Source organism: Condylura cristata, unplaced genomic scaffold, assembly GCF_000260355.1.
Source record: "Condylura cristata isolate star-nosed mole 26May11 unplaced genomic scaffold, ConCri1.0 scaffold00031, whole genome shotgun sequence".
Lineage (NCBI taxonomy): Eukaryota > Metazoa > Chordata > Mammalia > Eulipotyphla > Talpidae > Condylura > Condylura cristata.
Window position 1 is genome coordinate 7,445,114 of NW_004567132.1, and position 25,839 is coordinate 7,470,952.

The 25,839-nt window shown below is 35.4% G+C and overlaps 1 protein-coding gene across 1 annotated transcript in view; it reads right to left on the reverse strand.

Moving 5' to 3' along the window:
- Nucleotides 1-6,808: 6,808 nt before the first annotated feature.
- XPO1 (exportin 1) overlaps nucleotides 6,809-25,839 on the reverse strand; it is a 40,628-nt gene continuing 21,597 nt past the window's right edge. The window contains exons 5-25 of the mRNA XM_004691430.2: nucleotides 22,370-22,431; nucleotides 21,882-21,926; nucleotides 21,004-21,185; nucleotides 18,261-18,309; nucleotides 18,067-18,186; nucleotides 17,072-17,200; nucleotides 16,391-16,549; nucleotides 14,428-14,625; nucleotides 13,483-13,621; nucleotides 13,127-13,308; nucleotides 12,886-13,042; nucleotides 12,640-12,803; nucleotides 12,275-12,409; nucleotides 11,752-11,935; nucleotides 11,239-11,345; nucleotides 9,458-9,652; nucleotides 8,698-8,866; nucleotides 8,062-8,196; nucleotides 7,818-7,977; nucleotides 7,628-7,724; nucleotides 6,809-7,109 (exon numbers count right to left, since the gene is read on the reverse strand). Of these exons, the coding sequence (XP_004691487.1) occupies nucleotides 6,963-7,109; nucleotides 7,628-7,724; nucleotides 7,818-7,977; nucleotides 8,062-8,196; nucleotides 8,698-8,866; nucleotides 9,458-9,652; nucleotides 11,239-11,345; nucleotides 11,752-11,935; nucleotides 12,275-12,409; nucleotides 12,640-12,803; nucleotides 12,886-13,042; nucleotides 13,127-13,308; nucleotides 13,483-13,621; nucleotides 14,428-14,625; nucleotides 16,391-16,549; nucleotides 17,072-17,200; nucleotides 18,067-18,186; nucleotides 18,261-18,309; nucleotides 21,004-21,185; nucleotides 21,882-21,926; nucleotides 22,370-22,431 (2,915 nt within the window). The 3' untranslated portion in view covers nucleotides 6,809-6,962. The remainder of the gene's footprint in view (nucleotides 7,110-7,627; nucleotides 7,725-7,817; nucleotides 7,978-8,061; nucleotides 8,197-8,697; nucleotides 8,867-9,457; nucleotides 9,653-11,238; nucleotides 11,346-11,751; nucleotides 11,936-12,274; nucleotides 12,410-12,639; nucleotides 12,804-12,885; nucleotides 13,043-13,126; nucleotides 13,309-13,482; nucleotides 13,622-14,427; nucleotides 14,626-16,390; nucleotides 16,550-17,071; nucleotides 17,201-18,066; nucleotides 18,187-18,260; nucleotides 18,310-21,003; nucleotides 21,186-21,881; nucleotides 21,927-22,369; nucleotides 22,432-25,839) is intronic.

Genomic DNA, 25,839 nt, shown 5'->3' on the forward strand with positions numbered 1-25,839 from the left:
TATCACCAGACACTGAAGCATGAGTTCAATCCCTGTGGCCAGGAGGCTGACCCACATGGCACAGACTTCTGTCTCACCCGCTGCTCCCCTCAACAGTGTATTTCACTCAGTCTGCCTACTCAGTTCCCCACTGTCTCTCATGAATCCCCTCACCCGCCCTGCACCCATGACATACAAGAGCTGAATAAATAAAAATCCCGAAAGACCAAAAACTCAGTAAAAGTATTTTTTGTGAGTGCTTGACTTGGCAGCACACATACTAAAAAATACTAGTGAGATAGAATTTTTATAGAAAACTAAACATAATGATGTGACTGTATAGTTTTTGAATATTTTGCAAATATTCTCAACTTTATCCTTCCTGAAAAACTATATTTAGAAACTACTTTTCAACTATTAAATTGGCAAAGTTATGTAAGTTTGAGAATACAACTTCTTAGGAGTGTTGAGAGGACACTCCCTGGTGACACAGTGGATTGGAGCACAGCATTGAGAAGCTGGCCACGGCAACTTCAGTGCAAGTTTGATGCCCTGCACCAAAGGTGACCCACATGGCGAGAGACCTCACCTGACCTGCCCACTACTCTCCTCAGCAATGTACTTCATTGATCTGCCTGTTCTGCTCCCCACTCTGCTGAATTCTCTCACAGCCCCTGCACCTCTGGCCTGTACCCCTCCTGTATGCATAAATAAAAAAATAATTTGTTAAACAGTTTGTGCTATATACCTCTATTTTGTCAAATTAAAAGAGAACCTACATATTCGCAGGAACATGCAAACAAAATATACAGTAGGTAGGATTTACGAATTGCAACATTGGTTATCTCCAAGAAATATGGTTGAGGAACTTAAGTAGAGAGGAATCTACCCTTCCACTATATTCTATGATTTTGCACCTGTGGCCTGTACCCCAGCTCTTGTATGCACTAAAAAATTAATTAAAAAAAACTATTTCATAGTACTAAACTTGGAATAAGCTGTGCTTGGGTATATGCTTTTCAAGATTTTAAGTTATCTTCAAATGCCAAGGATATTCAGAAACTAGTCACCTTGATACATGACTGACAATCCAGGCACATCTACAAATTTATTTTGCAAAGGTACCCTAAGAAACTTAAAGCAAGTTCAGATTTAAGTCTATGAATCTAAGCTCTCTAGGTAAGCAAAAAACTGCTTCTGTACAAGTTTGATCCGTGGCAGGGGAGGTGACCCACATGGCATGGCAGACCTCTCCTGTCTCACCTGCTGCTCTCCTCAGCAGCGTATTTCAGTTGGTCTGCCTGTTCTGCACGTACACCACTCCCAACCCCTGCCACTGTCTCTGGTGAATCCTCACTGTCCCTGCACCTTTGGTCTCTATTTCAGTTCTTTATGCATAAATCAATCCAAAGTCTATGTATGAAACTTCATAATATTCAGTAACTGTTAAGGATTTTCTTGAATCCAGGAAATTAACCATCAATTTATTTTGTTACTCAATTCAGAGAAATTTGGGAAGCTCTTTTAATGTAAACTTTGTAATTGTTCCAATGAAGCAGCAACAAACAGATGAGTTAATTTCCAATGTAGGTATTAACTGCTAGAATTTATAAACGTAATTTCCAGATATGTATGATAACTTTAAACAAGTTGTATTACATTAATATAAACTTTGTGGTTAGAGCTTACATTTCTACATTAGAAATGTGTCCTGGGCTCCCCTTGGTGGCACAGGGGGGATTAAAACCCAGCACTATGAATCTCTCTACAGCCCTGCAGCATGAGTCAGACCACCAGCTTGGGCGTAGGGGCAAGGGCTGACAGACACAGCACAGCAGACCTCTCCTGATCCACCTGCTGCTCCTCTCAGCAGCTTGTTCTCCTGTCTGGTAAATCCTCTCACCCTATACCTTCTGGCTTGTACCCCTAGTCTTGTATACATAAAGAAATATTTATAAAAAACTAATGGCCCTGTGGTGTATTCTAAGACAGCCTTATTTTCTTTACCCTCACTGTAAGGAAACATTAACTTTTAGCTTGAGACAAAGCAGTAGGAAGCCTACTGCAGCACAAATAGTAACTGATCAACTAAAACTAAGGCTCTGTGATGTACAGAATTTATGGAAAAGGCAATTTACTGCACAGGACCACAATGAACAAGTACTACTGATCAATTCAGGAGTATCCTGGGGTAGAGCAATCCAGTTACTAAAATCTATCAGAATGACTTTTTTGTGTAGCTATGTATGGCTCAACATTACATGGTCTCTTCTTTTAATATTACAGCCTCTTGTAAGCTCACTCATGTACCAGCTGCAATACAGTAAGCAGAAATTTTGTCTTAGAGATCAAGTGTGGGAGGCCTGAAGTTTAGATTTCAGGCTGGATCTCATGTCCTACTGGACTCAACTCTGGTCTCACTCTAGTAGGCTAAAAGGAGTTAAGTGCATGTGGACTTACAGTAGGTTCCAAAGAAATACTCAGGGTGAGAACAAGATTTTTCAAGGTAAAGCAAATATTTCAGGTCAGCAAAGGCTGTTTTATAGTTAACAAATTTAGGAAGGAAAATGTCAATTTACAATGAGTCCTAAGAGCTGTGAGCAGTGGTACTATCTTGATCCCCAAGACTTTTTCACATAAACATTCCCAACTTACTCCCTTTCAACCTTTAGTTCTCTGCTTGATACTAGTTTCAGTTCTTGTCTTGAAAATTGACACAATACAGCAGTAAATTTTGTCTGGTATTCCCTTTCCCCTTACAACTGTCAATGGTAGTTGTCACTATCACAGGGGCATTGTGATTTGAGTACCTGAATACCTAGGGGAGTTTGTTTCAGCTTCTGCATGGTTTACCAGTTGTCTTTTCATTGCTTAATTTTTGTTGAACTTGTGATTTATAATGGGAGTTTCAATTCACTCCCCATCCCCTGTAATGCTAACAATTTAAACTTCATCCAGAGCAGCAATGTATCCAATGTTTTTCTGCTTCTCTTGTTGGGTGCCCTAAGAAGGTACTGAGTATTCTGGACTGTCCTTTAAGGTGGAATTTGTCTTCTCTGGTCTATAATACAGATACTGTAGTTAAAATTCCTGCAGCCATATAATATGGGTGCTGAGGATAAATTCTTTTTCTAATTTGACAAAACACTAGTAATTTTATGAAGCAGTGTCAGTCTGTTGGTTAATTCAAGGTCACTTAAGCCCACACGAGACCATCACTATTAGAATATTTTGGTTTTGTGTAGCCAAATTAAAAACTCCAGAACCAAACCAAAAAACCAACCCTCAAATGTTTATTTATAAATGAGTTCTTTTTATATCACCCCTTTACAAGTTACTAATGGTTTTATTCCCTAGTCCCAGTGAAAATTACATAGAATTTTCATTCTATTTCATAGAATTTCTAAGTGGGCTCTGAAGTCAAACTTACCTATCAACAGGGAAGGTCAGGGGTAGTATTTTTCTTGACTATTCTATATGAATGACAGTTTACTATGATTAAACAAACGTGAAAAATGACACTTTTAAAAAGCACATCTGAAAAATAAGATACATTTTTAATTAAAAAATGATCATTAAAAACTCAAGGACTACAAATGTAGAAAATATTACTCTAAGTTGAATTTCCACTTGGAAAATCATGCTGTGAATGACAATGTTAGGTAATGATTGAAGGAACCTAAAAATATGGACTAGGCATGAAATTGCTACTTTTCTACATTTACCCAAAATGCATGATTCAAAGTACAAATTCTGTTAATTCTGGATTTTAAGAAAAACTTTACAATAGTATATTACTAGTAATATTTATAGTGATATAATCTTACATAACTTTCCTCATGAGCATCAAATCAATTTCAATCAACTTAAGAATCACAAGTATTTTCTACAAGCATCTTAGAGCCTTTATGCTAACAGAATTACTTATTTTAGTGAAAAACTGAACACATATGACAGGAGACCAATTACTTCCTCTCCATATTCTCATGTATGCCTTTCCCCACTTTGTCATTAAACTATGAAGTGCCTGATAGCCTGTGCAGACTAAACTCACCCTTGACTTGCTGCTGTATTTCGAAACTAAGATTCACTGCCAAGATTTACCATTATGTACTGCTAAAAATGAAAGAAAAAAAAAAACAACTCATTACGTAGTCTTGCAAAATGCATGAACTTGTTACAGCAACTTTTTAAAATTTCATTTATCTGTTCACAACTAGCAAGTTTGGCATATAGAAGGCATGGTTTTGCAGTTTATGGAAGCACCCATTGCTTAACCCCCAGAGAACTTGGTTACCATTCTGAATAAAAATATGGAACAGCACACATACGAGTATTCCCTTGGCAAGTTTACATCCGGTCTCCATGAATTTTTGCACATTCAGTATTCTGATGAGGATCTTTTAATGCCTTTTAACTAGCAACTTAACCCAAGCACACGAATAGCTACGGTTGAGTTCACACGTTTAGCTAAGACATCAAGGTTTACCTGGTCACCAGAACTTCGATATGTACTCCAATTTCAAAGAGGCTAAAATTGGGGGAAAAAAAAACAAACCACAACCAACCATACCCTAGAATTGGTGAAGTATGTTGTGAGGTAATGTGGCAAATGTTATTTAAATACTAACCATGATGGGGGTTAGCTTTGTGTTCCACTCTTTAAATCAAATGGTTTGCCCAAGATTCTACAACTACTAGTTTCAGATTTACTAGAAGAATTCCAGTTCTCCTTACAATTCTTGACATATTAACATTTGAAGTGCTTTGCTGTCAAATATCTTCAGGCTCTTCAAACATGATTAACTTCCAATTAAGTAAGGAATGACTAAGATTTAATTTGTATCACTATTTTCTCTAGTTTTAGTAAAATCTTCACTAATACTCCCAACAGAACATTGTTAAAGCAAGGGACTGAAAATATGAAATAGTATATAACTCTGATGCAGTCTACCTTAAATATTTAAACCTCCCATTTCTGGTTTTATCTCATGGTTTTACTTGAGTAAAATTATGTATTTTTAAACTTCATAGAAATGCTACCTTTTATCTACAGCATAATTACTCTTAAGTTTAAAGGTATAAATTTGCTTTTGGCAATGGCTGACTCTAAGTTGACTATCATTTCTAATTCTCAAGCCAGTTTCTTGCAACATCCAGAAACACATCACAAGTCCAAGTGTTGGGCAATGGGGCTGTAAGAGGAAAAGAAAATTACAAATGACCACTGATGGAAATAGTGACATCATAAATTAAAAATATGAATCTTATTGCTACAGATTGAGTAATGTAGACTTAAATTCATGGGCTGATACAAGAATATACATTAGAACATATTTCTAGGGAAACACCAGGAATAAACCTAGATGAAAAGGTTTTAACAAGGTCAAAAGTTTTAGTTTCTCAGTTTTCCTCCTTGAATACATTAAAATATTTATTATTTACTGTTGCAGACATTACTTTAACACAAATACAATCTAAATTATGGCAGTTTTGCCCAAAGACCAATAAAGTTGGTAGCATAAGCAAATGTACAGAATTGCTAATTTTCTACAATCCTGAGGCACTTCAAATGCTTAGTCTTAAATCTTGGTATATATAAAGCTAATTCTCAAAAAAATCAAGCTGGTTTCCCTTGCTTTATATCTTTCTATGTTTCATAGAACTTCTAACTCATTTCCCCTTTCTCCTACCATTCCTAAAGGGTTTAATTAAAGACAACTTATATAAAAATACTTTTCATCAAGAATATCTGTGCTGTCTACTTTTACCTGGCTGATCTTTTATCTGTTACACTTAACACTTAGGAAGAGATGCTCTTCAAACCCAAAATAAAAGTACTATTAGCCACACCATCAATAAGAGGGGCCTGTTCCTTGTGAACAGACTTTATTTCAGGAGGCTGTGTATTTTACAATTGTTGCCTTTATTCCCAAACACCTTAGAAATAGTAAGTCAACACTATCAAACTTCGTTTTAAAATATTATCTAGTATTTAAACACAAATACCCACTTTCATTAATACCGGAATGATTTTGAGCCAATGAAGGGAAATTAATGTAAACCAAGTTTATTTTGCTTTTTAAGTAGTGTTCTTAAAGCACTACAGCTTGGTAAACAATGTAAATTAGTATAAGTCATCTCAAAAGCCAGAGTTTTGTTTTGTTTTTTAATGAGTTGTTAAAAAGATGCAGGCTATTCTAACAGGATAAATATTTTTAACCATTTCACTTTGAGTTAATGAAAGCTCACAAATGAGCAACACTCCTCATTGAGGAAAACAAAAAGCTGTTGTCGACAAGCGACAGCACACACACACAAAAACAAAAAGAACTGTGTAAAAATAACTAACTGTGTTCCCATATTTTTTGAAGTCGCTTTACAATGGGATGATATGCACATGATCTTGCTGCAAACTTGCCATACAGACTTGTAATACATGTTGTCTAGACAAATAATTCAGTCCAAGAGGTGCTAACTTCAGACAATGCAGCACTATAATCCTTTAAACAACGCAATTTGTTTTACTCATTATCTTTTCTTCTAGACTGAAATACAGGCTAGAAAGAAAATGTCCCCTAATTAAAAATTGGTATTGTTTACAGGAAAAATTGTATAATTTTGCATTAGAATTTACAAGTATATGTTCAAATTGGATTTGCCTCCTCCCCCATCCCAGCCACAAAATGGGCATGAAGTAAAATTTGTAAAAATGCCTTAATTTTTAACTTCATGCAAACTAAATAAAGATGACCAAAACAAAAGCTTAAACAATGGAAGGATATTTCACAGAAAATTTCTTATACAAAAAACACTTAAGAAAAAGGGCCACTAGGTGACATTTTAATTTACAAATTGGCATCATTTTGGTCGACAAATATCCAGATGCAGTTTTCTTCTGCTAACAAGAGTTGCAGAGGAGGAAGGGGGGAGGAAAAAAAAAAAAAAAACCCAACAAAAAAAACCCATCATGACTTCTTATTTTAATCACACATTTCTTCTGGAATTTCATGTGGATTAAGGATGCCAGGAACAGACATCTGAAGTTTGTGTTTCTCTTCCTGAGCCTGTCGAAGGGCTGTTTCTCTTTCTTCCAAAAACAGATCAGATGTATCTTCACCTGCAAACTCCTATTAAAACAAGTAATTGAATGTCAAAATAATAAATTTCAACTTTCAAAGATGACACACCTTACCTTAAGGAAAGGATCTCATCACTACATTGGTGCAAGGGTTGTGCACCACTGTGGAGCCACTGCAGCATGAGTTCATTCCCCAACCAGGGAGGTGACCCACATGGGCACAGCAGGCCCATTGCTCCCCTCAGCAGTGTACTTTGATCATTCGCCTGTTCTGCGCCCCACTCTGTCTCTGGTGAATCCTCTCACCCTCTGCATCTCTGGCCTGTACCCCAGTTCTGTATGAATAAATAAATAAATCTTAAAAAAAAAAAGGTAACAATTTAAGAAATATTTCCAAATCTATTCTCTTCCTAGAATTGACTTAAAGCTTGTCACATTATGTAATCAGTCCTAATCTAAGTAATACTAAAAATCCATTTCTTACATTACAAATAAACTGGTATAATTCCATTAACGCAATAATGAAATAATCTTTACTCTCAATATTCCTGTAACTGTAACACATACCTTTATTTGTACTAGAAAATCCCTAAGATGTTCCTTAAAAGCAGGAATATCCTGATTTAAGCTGAAAAGTCCTGTCACAAAGAGTTTTACTTGAGCACTGCAATCAAAACACAATAAAATAATCATTTTTTTAAACTGAAAAAAAAAAAAAAAAAATATATATATTTTAACATGTAAAAGGTATATTTACTCTTGTAGATGAGGGAATGCAGACTTAAGGAGATTAGCCACATATTCCTGAATAAACATTTGGTTGTTAACTGGATTTCCAGGATTTAGTGGTGTACTTATTTTTCCTTCTTCAACCAAATTAAACATATATGCAAGTATTGATGCATGCATTGTTAAACCTGTTGAAAAGAAGAAAATTATTAACTCTAAGATATAATAAAAACAACAGGAATGTTTAACATTTTTACAGCTTTCACTCTTACCAGCAGTATGTGAGGTGTCCGTCACAACAGAAAAGATATGTTGAAGAATATCACAAAAGTAAGTCTGATAAAAACTCTGAGCGGCAGCTTCTTCTTGTGCAACATTTTGTAAGAGTGTAAAAAGTATCTGTAAGCCTAAAATAAATAGGATACATAAATTTTTAGAGTGGTTTCATTCATGATAGTGTTTCAGCTATTCCAACTATTTTGATTAAGTCTTACTTTTTGGCTAAAGCACTAAAAATTTGACTAAATTATCTTGAATCAGTAATGGAGATACTTATAGACTAAGATCTTCCAGAGCTACAGAGGAACAATAATCTGAGCAAATGAAAACACTGCTGAAGATACTAGTGAAAAACCTTACTAGACACTGAGAAGCAATGCTCTCTCCTACCTTGAATTCTATACCCATCTCCCCATAACTCAATCTTGCCCTATGGATTCACTCTGGAAAAGATGATTAAAACAATTTTTGGAACTTCTGAGACCTATATATGCAATTGGTGTACTCAAACAAAACTCTGACAAACGAAGTAGTATCTACACCTATCTACCACTGCATGTGTACCTGTAACTGTACTGTTTGGATTGATAGGCATAATGAATAAAACGACGTAATTATCTGTGTCTTACCTGTGTCTGCAACGTTCCTCATAGTATGTTTGAAAGCCCAAATAATGGAATCCAAGACAAGTTTAAACTGTGCAGGTGGAATAGCCAGAAATGCTGGGAAACAATGAGAATTGACAGCCTGAAGCAGCAAGAAAAAGTTCGTTCTGTGTTCTGGATATTCTTCAAAGTCCTAAAAATAAAGTGAAAACAAATAGTTTTATGCTTTAAATGAAAACATAAGATACATGGCGCCTCCTAAGTGGTTAAAAAATAAAATTCACATCTCACATAAGACCTTAACTATCATGACTAGACAATTATTAAAATGGAGGGGAGAAAAATATCACCACTAACCACTAAAACCTCACATAATTTTCTAGTAATTCTGAGTCTAATAACACTTTATTTTGTTGATTTTGACCACCAATACAGATGAGGATGTTAGACGCTAGGTAAATTTTATGCTTCCTTATGTTCTTTTTGATTAATATATCAATTTCTTATACAGATATACTGTGGGCTTTTTGTAACTTAAAAATACAGACCTTTCCTTTTAGTTAAACCAAATAAGAAAACTAATTCCTAAAAATTCACTTGTCCCTGGTAAGAAATTTTTTGTAGTAGTAAATTAAAAACATGGTATTTCTCTAACTTAGAGGAACAAATAATTTACCTCAGGGCTTAAAATAACTACAAAGGTATAACTTCACAAACAGTTAAGTTATTCTTATAACACTCTAAGTCAACTTTCTATAGTATAAGTGAAATGTAAATCACATACCTTATTGATCATATTCAACGTGCACTCAAAAACAGCATCAAATATCTGAGGTATTTCAGCTGTTATGTGTCCTCCTAACTTGTTGACAATAATAGCCATAGTACTAAGCACTTCTGGTTCTCTAGCAGCTGGGACATTTCTCTGATAATCAATGAGAACTGCATCCAACAGAGGAGGAACAAAATTTTCAGCTACCTGTTAAAAAAACACTTTAAAGTTTTAATCTAGGCACTTGCTAACTTTTAAATAGCCAAGCCATTGCTGTCTATAAAACTTAGGTTGATCACCAGTTGAAAATGGCAAATCCTGTGTTTTAATTAGTACTTTGTAAAAAACAAAAACAAAATAATAATAATAGAGATATAAACACAGTATAGGCAAATCTAACGATCACCAGAAGAAAACTAGTCTAGAATTAAGTGATTGTCTCTAAGTTATGATGGCAGGAAAAGAATCCCAGGGATACTGTCTATAAAGGGAGTAAATCTAAAAGGAAAAAACTCCTGCTAACCTTGATTCTATTTCCTTAATTCAAGACACTCATATTTTAAAAGAAAATTTATTTTTAATTTATTTATGCATACAAGTACTACAGTATAGGCCAGAGGTGTGGGTGAAGAATTCGTCACAGAAAGAGTGAGGAGCAGAATAGGCAGATCTACACTGCTGAGGGGAGCAGTGGGTGAGACAGGAGAGGTCTGCTATGGCATGTGGGTCACCTCCCTAGCTCAGGATCAAACTCCTGCTGCAGTAGATGGGGATAACTTCATAGTGCTGCACTTTAACCCCTAACACCACTTGGGAGGTCCCAACAGATGTAACTTCTATGCTCTCAATAGATTTTCTATTAAGACCATGTGCAATAATAGGGTCTCCCTGGTGGCCTACGTTCAATCACTGGCCAGGAAGCTGATCCATATATGGTACAGACATCTACTGTCTTGCCCACTGCTCCCCGTAACAGTGTATTTCAGTACATTTGCCTATTCTGCTACCCACTCTGATTCTGGTGAACCCTTACATGAACCCATACCTACCCTTCAGTTCTTCTAAAATAAAGAAATAAAATCTTTCAATAAAGGAATTAAAAAAAAAAAAAGACTTGTACAATAAGTACAACCCATATTTCCTCTGACTAAAGATTTCTAATGTTAGCAATATCAACCCTACTATTCAGTATAATCTTATAAGATTTGATTACTTTAACTAACTACAAAATTTTGAAACTACACATACTTTGGTCTCTTTCAAAAATAAAAATCAGTTTTCATTTCTTTTCTTAACACTAACTGAAATACCCCTTTCTCTACATACTGATTTTGTGCTTTTGAAACACCAGGAATCACTGCTCCAAACTCAATTATCTCAATTGTAAAATAAAAATATACGTTCTTCATTATGGCTTATATGCCTGAAATTTACCCAACTTGTAAAGTTACAAATTTTTTCTTATTCAGCTAAAGTTTAGGCATAATTCTGATCTCTTAAAACATGTACTCACAACCTTTTAATATGTGAGAATTCCACAACAGTCTTATGAGCAAATTTACTAAAATTTATTTCCTTATCAAGTAAAAATACCAAAGCATAATATTTTGTTATGTTTCTAGTCTCAAGAGAATGATATGATACAAAAAAATCTTATTTTCTAGGCTAAGGCTTATGAAGATATGGATTAGTTTCCAGAAACCATTTCTGGAAATGATTTGATATATAAAAATGTACAAACAGAAAGTAGCATCAACTGGAGAAAACAAAATAGTTCAGTATCTCTAACTTACCATCTGTGGATCATTGGACCGGCTAACCCAACCAGATATTAATTTTAAAGTTTCCCTTTTAACTGTTCTCATACTTCTAATCAGTGGTTGTTTTGTAACCATCTCACCTATAAAAAAAAAAATTAAGTGGGATACAACTTGATAACTGAAAATCTACACTGATAATCGACAGTATGTGCTTCAGATACCACTAATTCTTATTTACTACTGAAAATCATACACACAAGTAAACACTGAATTTATTCCAAAAACACTTTCAGCCTATTACTATAGGCTGTAACTAGTCACAAAAATTAAGGTTTTTCTGGAATATGGGAAGGGTAATTTAAATTTTTTTTTAAAAAGATTTATTTAAGCATACAGAACTCCCTGACTGGGGATCAAGCTCATGCTGTTAAAGCTATGCTTTAACCCACTGCGCCACCAGGTAGGGCCCAGGTAATATGATTTTGTAGAGAAAATCTGAATTTTTAACAGTGAGGAACATATCATTCTGTAAGTACTCCAACTCACCATTAGCTTGGATAGCTGCAGAAATATTTTCACTGAGGCACTTGTACACATTAAGCATATCTAAATAAATTCTTCCAAGCTGAATTACAAAGGGGTGTCCAACAGCTTTGCAGGCCCTCACATTTGTTTTTAATATGCTACCAAGCTGCTTGACTGTTTCGGGATCTTTAAGTATATCCACATTCTGTGAAGGAAAAAAAATTCCATTTGTCTTTAACAGAATTATCATTACTAAATATTACTTAAAAAATCACTATCTTCCTTACTCCAACACTATTACACTTTAATATGAAATGGTAAAAACCCATGAAGATCTACACAACCTAACCACAACTAAGAATGGAGTAAAATATCTCCAATTTTCCATAAAAAGAAAAAAAAAATTACAATTTTTAAAAGCACACATAAAAGCAATTATGGATCATATTCAAATCAAAGTTACTTTATTTACTACTTTTGTAGGTAACACTATATTCTGAAATACTAATTTAATACTAATTTAAGAAAAATTAATGTAACTTACTTTCGTTGCTTGTTGGATTATGCTATCCCAAACTTGATTAGGGAGTAGCATATATTTTTCTATCAAATGTTCTTGTACTGTCTGGTCGGTTTGTGCACCAATCATGTAGCCCACAGCTTCATAAAACGTATGAACCTGTATATTTAAAAGGTAGATTTTGCTTTTATATACAACAATGAAAACAATACACAAATAATACATATATTAAAACTGGCATTATTAAAGCAGTAGAACAAACTTCTGGTTAGATTTCTACCTTTGGAAACCTGTAACTAAAGACAACTAAAGGCACTCTCCACTCCTATTAATAACTCTCATTAAAATAACAGCTACTTCCTATGAATAATGTTTAGTGCTTTACATACCTGCTGAGGTTGAAGATCACAAATTATAGTATTAATGTTGTTTAAAATTTCATCAATAAACGGCATTACTTCTCCAACCTGAACTTGAACGAAATGCCTGCGGCATTTTTGAGCTATTTTAATGAAAGTATCACATGCCATGTCCTGGACACCATCATGGGTCTCTAACAAATTAAAACAAAAAAATTTTTCAAGAAAAATTTTCTATTTGTTTCACAAAATAAAACATAAAAAAAGAAGACTTACCATGCATGAATTCAAAAAGCTTGTTAACTACAGTCTTCAAAAATTTCCAATGGGCTCTTAAAAATCTTGGATATTGACCTACTATATACATGATATTTGATGCAATAATGGCTTTATTATCTTTGCCTCTTTTCTGTTCACATAATCCTAACAGATCCTATAAAATACAATATATTTTATAGTCATTTATAATTATAAAACATATATAATGGACTTAGAACATACATTATCACTTGTGTACCTTTATAACAGTAACAAGAAATCGTTTTTCATCCTCTTCATGCATTGCTCCACTAATGGAGCCGATTGCCCAACACAATGTATTCAAATTTTTCCAAGACCACTCAGTACCATTCACTTGATTGTGAAGCTTCTCAGTCATTATTCTTTCTGTATCTACATAATCCAGGTGAGTAAGATAAACTACAAAGGGAGAGAAAGTTCCAGGTGTTTGAAACACAAGACTCAACCACGTTAATAAAAATATAGTTCTTACTAAAATTCAGAGACTAAGTGTATTTAAATTTCCTAAAATTATCCCCACCTCAGAATAGAATTACAAAGGCAAATAATAAACCAGCATATTCATTAACTTACCTAATGTTTCTCTCATATTCTTATATAAATTTATGGAATCAGTATCCTTCATGAATTCCCTTACAACTTCTCCCTGATCATTTTCAACCACCAATACTTCCTCCGGTTTAGCCATACGACTAACCATCAATAAACGAACCTATTCAACAATAAACCAATCAAAAAAAATAGGTTAGATTTTTTAAATCAGTCATATCAAAAATTATAAAGATACTTAATATATTGTATGTATGTAGGGTCTCCCTGGTGGTACAAAAAGGATTAGCATGATCAAGCTATCTACCAGCTACTACAGCACAAGTTCTCCCTGGCTAAGGAGATAATTAATAACCACATGGTACAGCAGACCTCTCCTGTCTTACCTGTTTTTCCTCTCAGCAGTGTATTTCAGTCAATATGCCTATTCTACTAACCACTCTGTCTCTGGTGAATCCTCTCACACCCCTGGTACCTCTGGCCTATACCCCAACTCTTGTATGCATAAGTATTTCCTGAAAGAGATATGTATGTAATGCCAACATACCATACATTATCCTGACAAAGATATGAAAGAATGAACATTAAAAATGTTGACCTTGTACCAATGGTTTTTCATGCCCTCTAAAAAGATGAAAACAAACAAAACCAAAACCATCAGTTAAGCTACCTGTCTCATTCCTAGACTATGAGTTAGTAGTTGGTGGCTGACTTCAGTTGTTATTTTTAAGACTCTCACAAGTGATTCTTGTTACAAGGACTATACCTTTGTAAACAATAGCTCTTTAAATCAATACCCTTATGTTTTAGTTTTTAACACATGTGGGGAAACTGTCAAATCCTCTTTTTTTTGGGTGTTCTTATTTATTTGAGTAGATTAAACAGAATATAAAAATAGTATTTGTGTTTGGTTCTCAAAAATCACATTAAGCAACTTGAAGAACACTTAACCACCCACTTTATCATTACCTTGGATAGCACAGGCAAATACAGCTGTCTCCTAGGAGGAACATCAAAATGCTGACTTCCAGAGAGCAATGGAGAAGCAGATGTAGAGAATGGGCTTTCTCTATAGAGTTCAGCTGCCAAATGATTCCAGTACTCAAGACAAATCTTAAAGATTTCAGTTTCCTCCACTTCTGACACCAACAACATATAATGAAGTGCCTACACAGACCACCAATACAATTAATATAACCCAAAGGCATTATTAATCAGCCTCCAATGTCTATTTGTTAACATTAGTAGGAATTAAAAAACTGTGCAACTATGAGGTTCCAGCACACTTTCAAATAACTTAAAAATTCTCTAAAAGCAAATCAAGGTTTCTTTTGACATGTCCTAGAACATTTTAATAAACATTTGCATAGCAGCTAGTCAATATATCTTTGTCCTGCCAGGGAGGTGACCCATATGGTGGGGTAGAAATGTATCTCAACCATTGCTCCCCTCTGCCATGTATTTCGGTCAATCTGGCTATTCTGCTCAACAGTGACTGGTGAATTCTCTCACCACACCTCCACCTCTGGCCTGTAGCCAAGTTCTTGTATGCATAAATAAGTAACATATATCTTTAAATAAATAAAATAAATAAAAACAGATTAAGGACCTTAAATAGCACTTGAATTCAGTAACAAAAAACAGGTGGAAATTTAAATGACCATCAGCTGATAAGTATCATGTACCACATATCATTCTGCTCACTGTTGGAACACATCTACAACGCTGGTCCTATATATATCATAGGTATGTAGTAAGCTATACCATCTTATAACACTAGCAAAATAACAAGTCCATTTCCAAACTCCCTTCCAACCCCCAACCCTTTGGAAATCAAGGACTGTGTATACATACAAAGTTGTCCTATAATACAGAGTACAAGCAGATGTTATAATATAGGTGGAAGACATGCTTAGGTAAAGAAGCTAGAACCTAGGCCCTTCCTGATGGCAGACGGGTTAAAAAGCAGCTTGTGAAGCTAGCTGCAGCCACTTTAGTGCTGGTTTGATCCCTGGCCTTGGAGGTGAGCCACATAGTGTGGCAGACCTCTCCCCCACCCACCGTTCCCCTCAGCATGTAGGTCGCCAATCTGCCTGTTCTGCTCCCCACACAGTCTCTAACGAAGCCTCTCCCCGCCCCTGCACCTGTGGCCTGTACCTCAGCTCTGTAAACATAAATAAATAAATAAATCTTTAAGTAACAGAAAGAAGCTAGTAAAAAGATGATATACAGGAAAGGTACCAAAACAGGCTAACCCATAGACAATTCATGGCTGGGAGGAAGAGGGTAGAAATCAAAGAATTTTTTTTGGGGGGGGGGGGAAGGGAAGAGATTCCTCTGAGGCTAATGATAGTATTTTGGAATAGAGTGTTTGACAACACAGAATTAACCAAATGTCACTGAAATTACACTTTGGAAAATGTTTTGGGAATATTCCTACTAGAAATGATGTGTTGATATCCTTTAGGATTTGATTGCAAATTATGGCCTATAAAGTCTCAGCACTATCTAGCTATCACCAGCCACTGAAATACACATGAATTCAATTGTCAGGCAGGGAGCTAACTCACATGGTGAAGTAGACCTCTCCTGTCTTGCTCACTGCTCCCCTCAGCAGTGTTATTTCAGCAAACCTGTCTGTTCTGTTCCCCACTGTCTTTGGTGAATACTCTCACCCACTGCACTTCTTGCCTACATTCCAGTTCTTGTATGCATAAATAAATCTTAAAAAAAAAAAAAAAATTTAAGGCCTGCAATAATGAACAATCAGGAAATTTGGCTTCTAACTATAATTTAGTACTAATAAGAAATGTATAAGGAACATAAGTAATAGGTAAAAAGATATTTCAAGATTTACATTTTACAACAAAGGTACAGTTTTAAGTTTTTATTATGTACAAGAATTTCAAGGGAAAGGCTTCAAAAAGCCTACCTCCATGAGTGTCTCCCTGAGATTTAATCTTTTTTCTATAAGTTGACCATGTTCCTTAAGAAAGGTGCAGAGAAACAAACTGAGATTTTGAATGAAGTTTTGTTCATCATCTTTTCCATTTGAGTATGCAAGTCGAATATTAGTATTTAAAGGAAGCATCTGCAAATTAAAAATGGACAATTATTAGCCTGCATTTTTAAACCAAGATAAGATACATTTCATCCTAATGATCATTATTCTTCTGTAAATAGTGGGCTATTTCTGTTTTTATGTATTTGAGTTCTAGATTTGATTGCTTTTAAAAAATGTTCCCCTCCTCAGTGTTGTAAAAACATCCAAGGTATTCAGTTGACAAGCATGTAGTAATTACTCTCTGAAATAAAATACATACCTAACTGAACTAGAACTGGGTAATCCCTTCCGTAAATACGTAAGGTCTGAAGCAAAACAGTCTTGGGTTTCCAAGTTCTAAATTTTGTAAAATTAAGTTAGCATGGTACACCCCAAACTTTTATTTCAAGGAATTTTCCTTGAAATTTTCCTTAAAAGCTTAATGAAGCAAGTAAACAATCACATTACAGTCAACTTACTATGACCTGATGAAATGGTTTAACTCCAATACAATTTTTTTTTTAGGTATTAATACTGTTCAGTTTCCAAGAGTATTGTTAAAACAGTTACCTGTTTTAACTGCATCATTGTCAGTGTAAATAGTGTCACAAATTGTTCCTCATATTGGCTTACACTCACACCAGCAATCTCAGTGAGGCACTTCAGAGAGACATTTCGAAACATGGGAACATTTAGGAACTATTAAAAAAAAAATAAAAAGGGAAGCATAAAAATAAATGGCTCGAAGAATGTCATTTAAAATTATTTTTAAAAAGGATCTACTTATCAGAAACATAGAAAAAGAGCTATAGGATCAATACGTTTTATCCTGCCTATGTAATTATAAAAAAATTCTATTATCTACTGACAGGTAGTAAATGCTTTAAAAAGCAAATTACGCTTTCTCTTGATAAAACTTTCAGATATCTGAAAAACAAAGTTGTTTTGAAAACTTTTTCAGGACTACATGACTTTTAAGCATACCACATTTCATAGTCTCAGATAATACTTAGGATTTTAGTATGGGCAATCCAGATTTTAGTATGGGCAATCCATTGAGATTAATGGAGATGTGGGAAAATAGACTGCCATATGCTATTGTTTAGAATGTATACAAACAGAGGGCCCTTCCTGATGGTGCAACAGGTTAAAGCACAGCACTATGAAGCTATCCACAGCCACTTAAGTGGCAAGCAAACTGACCTACATGGCGCAGCAAGACTTCTCCCATCTTGTGCGCTGCTCCCCTCAGGTGGATCCACCTGTTCTGCCCCTTACTCTGTCTTTGGTGAATCCTCTTCCCCTTCCCCTTCCAGCCTAGTTCTCATAGGCCTAAATAAATAAAAATAACTCTTAAAAAGATATACACACATATATATATGAGATAATGCTTTAAAATTACCTGGAATAACAGATTTTCCACCATACAAGAACATCTTTTTCAGTTAGTTCATTGTGTCTCAAATGTTATAGTTGTTCATGTGGAGTTAGTGAGATTATACAATACAAGTTAAACAAGCATACGATCTTTACATTTTTATAGATCTGATATGTATTCACCATACCTTATAAATTAATGTACTGATTAACTTGGTCTCAAAAATATAGCCCAGTGGAATCCAGTTTAGAAATCTGAGCAATGTTTCCAAAGTTGCATGTACAAGTGGAGCATTTTGGGAATTTTCCTGTAACAAAAACACCTTATAAGTAATTTTCCTATAATAAATTATTGTTTTAAAAAGATATTAAAGGGTCTTACCATTACAAACTGACACAGCTGAAAAATCTGTGAGAACTCATTGCACATGCTAAAAAAAAAAACAAAACAAAAAGCCACCAATTTAGAAGACACATGATACCATAATACACACTAATGAAAACTTCATTAAATACTCCAGTGTAGGCCCTCCCTGATGGTACAGCGGGTTAAAGCACAGCACTAAGACGCTAAAGCCGTTTCTGCATGAGTTCGATTCCCGCCTGCCCCAGAGGTGACCACATAGCGTGGCAGACCTCTCCTGACCAGCCCGCTGCTCCCCTCAGCAGTGTACTTTGTCAATCTGCCTGTTCTGCTCCCCACTCTGTCTCTGGTGAAGCCTCTCGCCGACCTTGAGATTCTGGCCTGTACCCCAGTTCTGTATGCATAAATAAATAAATCTTAACAAACAACAACAAAAAACCCCAACTCCAGTGTAGTGTAAACACAAATAATCCTAATATCATGAACAGCAACAAAGTTATTAAAAATAAACAGTGGTATCACCACTGTTAAAAGTCAACTATAAATACTGCTTTAAGAGTACATAATTTTGATTCTTGAAGGTTTGGTATTTTTGGCATCCTTACTCAAACTGAATTTTAGTATCAGTTTTAAGATATTTAAGACTCTCTACATAAAGTGATATAAATATGTACATATTTTACAAATGCTAGAATGTACTTATACATCAAACCAATGGGAGTAAAACAGTAAATTCTGAAGCTAACTTGAAATAAATGAAGGCAAAATATATAATAATATAATAAATTAAACAAATTTTAATTACTAAGGATAAGAAATATTAGTGTGGTATGTTCCTACTGTCTTCAATAAGAGATATGGTAATAAGCAGTACTAGTTAAGAATTGCAATTATGAAAAGACCTCAAATAGCCAAAACCCTCATGTCTAAGAAAAAACAAATGCAGGCATTACAATCCCAAACTTCAAGCTATAGTACAAAGCCATAATAATCAAAACTGCATGGTACTGGAATAAGAATAGACATACAGACCAGTGGATTTGAATAGAAAACCCAGATATAAACCCACAAATTTATGGACAGCTCATTTTTGACAAAGGAGCAAAGAAGATACAATGGAACAAAGAAAGTTTGTTCAGCAAATGGTGCTGGGAAAACTGGGAAGCTGCATGCAAAAAAAAAAACTAGATTACTGCCTCACTCCATTCACAAAAATCAACTCGAAGTGGATTAAAGACCCAGACATAAAAACGGAAACCATAAAATACCTAGAAGCAAAGATGGGCCAAACACTACATACACAACATACGTTTCAGCGACATCTTTAAAGATAGAGCACCCAATGCCACAATAGTGAAGGCAAAGATAAATAGATGGGACTACAAGTTAAAGAGCTTCTGTACAGCAAAAGAGACATTACAAAAAGCAAACAGACAGTCCACTAATTGGGAAAACATTTTCTCACACAAAAGTAGTGATAAAGGACCGATCACAAAAATATACGGAGAACTGATGAAATTCAACAAAAATAAACAACCCCATCAAAAAATGGGCAGAAGAGCTAAAAAGACACTTCTCCAAAGAGGAAATGCAGATGGCCAACAAGCATATGAAAAAATGTTCAACATCACTTGTAGTAAGGATCGATGCAAATTAAAACCACAATGAGATACCACCTCACCCCAGTGAGAATGGCACATCTTCAAACAACTAGCAACAACAAATGTTGGTGAGGATGTGGAGAAAAAGGAACTCTCCTGCACTGTTGGTGGGAATGCAAACTAGTACAACCATTATGGAAAATTGCTTGGAGGTTCCTCAAACTGCTTAACATGGAGCTTCCCCATGACCCAGCAATCCCACTCCTAGGTATCTACCCAAAAGACACAAAAACACTGATTGAAAAAGATACCTGCACCCCCATGTTTATTGCTGCTTTATTTACAATTGGAAAAACATGGAAGCAGCCCAAATGCCCAAAAGTAGATGACTGGATTAAAAATATGTGGTACGTATACACAATGGGATATTACTCAGCAACCAAAAAAGAGAAACACATGTCTTTTGCAGCAACTTAGATGGAGCTGGAAAAGATCATGCTTAAGTGAGATAAGCCAGAAAGAGAAAGAAAAATACCGGATGGTTTCACTCATAGCAGGAGTATAATGGACCAGGCGAGAGAATAATAATGAACAATCATATACCAGAAACATTTTGTGGGGGTGGAGTGGGGAATGGGATCAAAAACGGGGGTGAGGGGGGAGTGCACGGGACTATGGTGATGGCACACGGGTGACTCGGTGATGGGAAACCCATAGGGATTACAACTGAGATAAAAAAAAAAAAAGTACAAAATGATGTAAAAAAATAAACTGTTGTATTATTAAATAATAATTTGAAAATCCAAAAAAAAAAAAAAAAATTGCAGTTATGTTGGACAGAAGTTACTTCCTGCAAACTAACTAGTCTCCATATAAGACTGATCCCTAAAAGGTTTCGATGGACTCTCAACACATATTCCTCCTACATATGCTGTATGACATTATTTTCTTGTAACACAAGTATGACATCTCATCTTTAATACAATAAGTACTTTCAAGCCTCCGGAGTTAGAATATCAAGTCCACTTTAAAATTTAAACCTCCACTTAAAAACTAGAAATAATTTTATGTATCAAAACCTGCAGTACCTTAAAACATTTACAAGCTACTTCAAATCTCTTCATAAAATTTGAAGAAATACTTCTAAAATAATTACTTACCTGTCTTTTAAATGCTTAGCTTTAACTTGAGTTATCTGTCCACTAGAGAAATCAAATACTTCTTCACTCAAGAGTTTGAGAATCACCATATTATTCTGACAGAGACTTTCACTGGTTCTACTTGCTCCAACAATGTCACTAATAAATGTTGGCCAGTGTTTAGGCCATTCTTGTTTCAGTATCTAAAATTAAATATAAAACATCATTTTCATTTCATTTGTTAAACTTCAAAGAAAATGGATAATGCTAAAAGCAGCACAAAATAAGCACAGTTTTAATTTTCTACTTCATTAAGACAGGAAGTACATTATTGTCTACAGAATATACAAATGTTTTCAAAACCCATCAATTAAAAGAAAAATCCAAACCCTCCCTGATGGTACAAAAGGTTAAAAGCAAAGCACTATGAATTTAAGTACAACTGCCTGTTCTGTTCCCCACACTGACTCTGGTGAATCCTCTCCTCCCCTGCACCTCTGGCTTACACCCCAGTTCTTGTATGAATGAATACATGAATCTTAAATAAAAATTTTTTAACAATCATTTTCTTGCACACCAATAGCTGTAAGAAAGATCTTCCTACATAAAAACTAGATGACTATGACATTTCTAATGCCAGCCTACAGAAAGTTTGAGGAGATACAGTATAGCTGTATCAAGAAGATAAATTCAAAGACAATGTAAATTGAAAGGCAATGACTTGTGAATTAAGACTACAATAATCATGAAAAGGAAAATATTAGACAGCAAAATATCAGACTAAAGAAAAAATGTTTAACATCCAATTTACTGTAGCCATAGAGATGATGGGTACAAAGTCTTCTAACTGTAGCATTTAAATTCTGGGGAGAAAAACAGGTAATAAAGTAATGGCTTACCTGAACAAGAATCATATTTAACTTTCCGATATACACCTTTTCCTTCTAAGGAAAGAAAAAAGTTTAGATTAAACAAAGAGCTTTTATAATGGGTATACATACGGCCTCCCAGGTGAAGTGTCACGCTGTCACCAATATGGCCAGCATTTGATCCATAGCCAAATAGTTTCCCCACATATGGAACTGGACACCTCTCCCATCTTGCCCACCATCCCCCTTCCTTAACAGTGAATTTCAGTCAACCCACTGTTTTTGTTGCTCATTCTGCCTCTGGTGAATCCTCTTAGCCACACAACTCTGACTTATACCCCAGCTCTATGCATCAATAAGTAATTTTTATAAATGTGCACTAATACAAACAAAAAATATAGCTCTTCCACCAAGAAAAATGATGGCAGATATGTGTGTGTACATTGTGATAAAAATATAAGCTGCAGTTTCAGTATTTAAACAACTTTACAGCCAAAATAATCTTCCCAAGTCCTTACCTCTACACATGTTGGGTCAGATGACGTCTTGATGATGAGGCCAACAACGTATTTTTTAATCCCTATTAAAAAAATTAACACTTTTATGACATGTTAATAATAAATCTTCAGAAACAAAAAGACTGCAGAGGGTAAAACAGAATAGATTGCAATGTTCACAGGTCTAAAAAAATGCATTAATTTTTGTCACACTGTTCACTAAGTTTTTAATTTTTTTTGGTTAACTTCCTTCAATTTAAAAATTAAAACAACCCAACATGTTCATTTAAATAAACATATACCTTAACTTTTCCAGATTAAAACTACAAAAACACCAGAAAATGTAACTAGTTAAGCATCATAAATAAAAAGCTTATGTAAAATTTTTAAAGGTCAGGCGTTATCCTTTCAATTTTTTGTTGAGAAAGGATCTGCTAAGATGTTTACCCATTAGGCCCTCCCTGATGCAGCACTATGAAACAACCTAAAACCACTGCAACACATGATTTCCATCCCTGGCCAGAGAAGTGACCCACACGGAAGCGCATGCCTCTCCTAACCCACCTGCTGCTCCCCTCAGCAGTGTATTTCAGTCAGTATCTCTGTTCTACTCCCCACACTCTGTGAATCCTCTCACCCCCACAAATCTATGGCCTGTATCCCAGTTCTTGTATGCATAAATCTTAAAACAAAACAAAACAAAACAAAAAACTCACCATTAAGAACTACCTGTATATACAACCAACTTGAAAACAAAATGGTTTTTGTTGTAAAGATACTTTAATATACCTATCTCACAAGGTAAAAAGTAGTAAACTCACTTTTCCTTTGTAGGATTACTATCTTCACAGGTTTAAAAAAAATTTGTTAATTATTATAAAATAAGCCAATTTCCCTAATGTCTGAAGTAAAAACAAAACAATCTCTAATGAAATAGTAATAACTTTTTGATCATGAAAGAACTATTAGTACAATAATGGCACGTAACCTGGGTTATTAATGGCATTTTTCAAAGTTTAAGAAACTACCTGCCAACACCAAAATTTTTTTTAACTTAATGTATTTTATATCATGCTTCATCATTTTGTACATTTTTTCATCTTGGTTGTAGTCCCTGTGGGACTTCCCATCACCAATTCACCCATGTGCCATCATTGTAGTCTCTTCCCACCCCAGTTTTGATCCTATTTCCCTCTCCAGCCTGTAGAGTGTCTCCAGTTTATAGCTGTGTGTTGATTTTCATTTTTATTTTATTACAATTGCTTCCCTGCCCACCCCCTCTCCCCCAATCCCTTATACCCCCATGGGTAAAGCCATCTGGTATTTTGCTTTTTCTTTCTGGCTACATTTCTTCACTGGTTGTTACAAACAACATATTAAATGGTGAAACATTAATAAAGGTTCACAACTACTTAACTAAGATACATAAGAAAAAACTCAGTTGTTCTATATGAGGCAAAACCAGTCTTTTACAATGAAATTCACTAATGATAGCTAAAACACGTGAGAGCAAACCTTTCAGGAAAAATGTACTATCTGTAGTCTCAAATCGTCTCTAAGATTATTCATGTATTTAAAAGTGAAAAACAATAATTTTGAAATCACAAAACCAGTAGGCATTATAAACAAATAAAAAGGTAATAAACATATTAGCACCATCGATCCCCAGGTTTCATGTGAGAGGCACACAACACTTGTATGGTATTCTTGCCAAAATTTGAAACCTCAGTTAAACCATGAGAAAACAAATGTAACAACACATAAAAATGACCGAATGGCCCTCCCTGGTGGCGCAGCGGGTTAAAGCACAGCACTGAGAATCTAAAGCCGCTTCCTCATGAGTTCAATTCCCGCCTGCTCCGGAGGTGACCACATGGCATGGCAGACCTCTCCTGACCCCCCCGCTGCTCCCTCAGCAGTGTACTTCGTCCATCTGCCTATTCTGTTCCCCACTCTGTCTCTGGTGAAGCCTCTCACCGCCCCTGAGCCTCTGGCCTGCATCCCAGTTCTGTATGCACAAATAAATAAATCTTCAAAAAAAAAAAAAAAGATCAGAACTTATGGAAAGTATCAAGTCCTTAAATAGGCCTGTCATAAAATATAATTAAGAATATTAGAGAGGAAATTAGTGAAATCTGATTTATAGCCAACATTACAGTTAATACTGAACCAATGCAATTTTTTTGGTATTAAAAGTCGTACTGTGGGGGCCCTCCCTTGTAGCGCAGCAGGTTAAAGCACAGCACTAAGAAACTTAAAGCCAATTCAGCATGAGTTTGATCCCCACCCCAGAGGTGATCCACATGGCATGGCAGACCTCTCCTGACCCTCCCGCTGCTCCCCTCAGCAGTGTACTTCCTCAGTCGGCCTGTTCTGCTGCTCCCCACGCTGTCTCTGGTGAATCCCCTCACTGCCCCTGCACCTCTGGCCTATACCCCAGATATGTATGAATTAATAAATAAACCTTAAAAAAAAAAAGTTGTACTACAGTATATTATTTAGTAATAAAAAAGTTATACTATGGTCAAGTTAAAGAGCTTCTTTACAGCGAAAAAGACATTACAAAAAACAGACATCTCACTGATGGGGAAAAAAACTTTGCCATGCAGTACTAGTAATAAAGGATTGATCACAAAGATATACAAAGAACTGATGAACCTCAAACAAAAATAAACAACTCCATCAGGAAATGGGCAGAAGAGCTAAAAAGACACTTGTCTAAAGACAAAAAGGGTAAGGCCTACAGGCATATGAAAAAATGGTCAACACTTGTAATGAGAGAGATGCAAATTAAAGCCACAATAGATAACACCTCACATCAGTGAGAATGGCACATCTTCAAACATCTAGCAACAACAAATGTTGGCAAGGATGTGGAGAAAAAGGAACTCTCCTGCACTGCTGGTGGGAATGCAAACTAGTACAACCACTGTGGAAAGCTGTTTGAAGGTTTCTTTAACTGCTAAAAATGGAGCATCCATATGACCCGGCAATCCCACTCCTAGCTATCTACCCAAAAGACACAAAAACACTGATTAAAAGACACCCCCTTGTTTATTGCTGCTTTATTGACAATAGGAAGACTGGAATCAACTGAAATGCCCAAATGTAGACTATTGGATTTAAAAGATGCAGTACACAATTATAAAAATAAAGAGTTTTGCAAAGATATAAAACAAAAGTTTTATTATGGTTATGCAAGTTCTGAAATGACAAACTAGAAGGCGTAAGTGTATTCTGTACATTTCTGTAGAAATGATCTCAAAATACTAAGTGGCTCTGTAAACATAACCACAAAAATCAGGCCTGATCTGGTAAGATTAAAAAAAGGGGAGGGAAGGCCCTCCCTGGTGGTGCAGCGGGTAAAGCACAGCACTAAGAGACTACAGCTACTACAGCATAAGTTCGATCCCCGCCTGCCCAGGAGGTGACTACATGGCGTGGCGGACCTCTCCTGACCCACCCGCTGCTCCTCTCAGCAGTGTACTTCA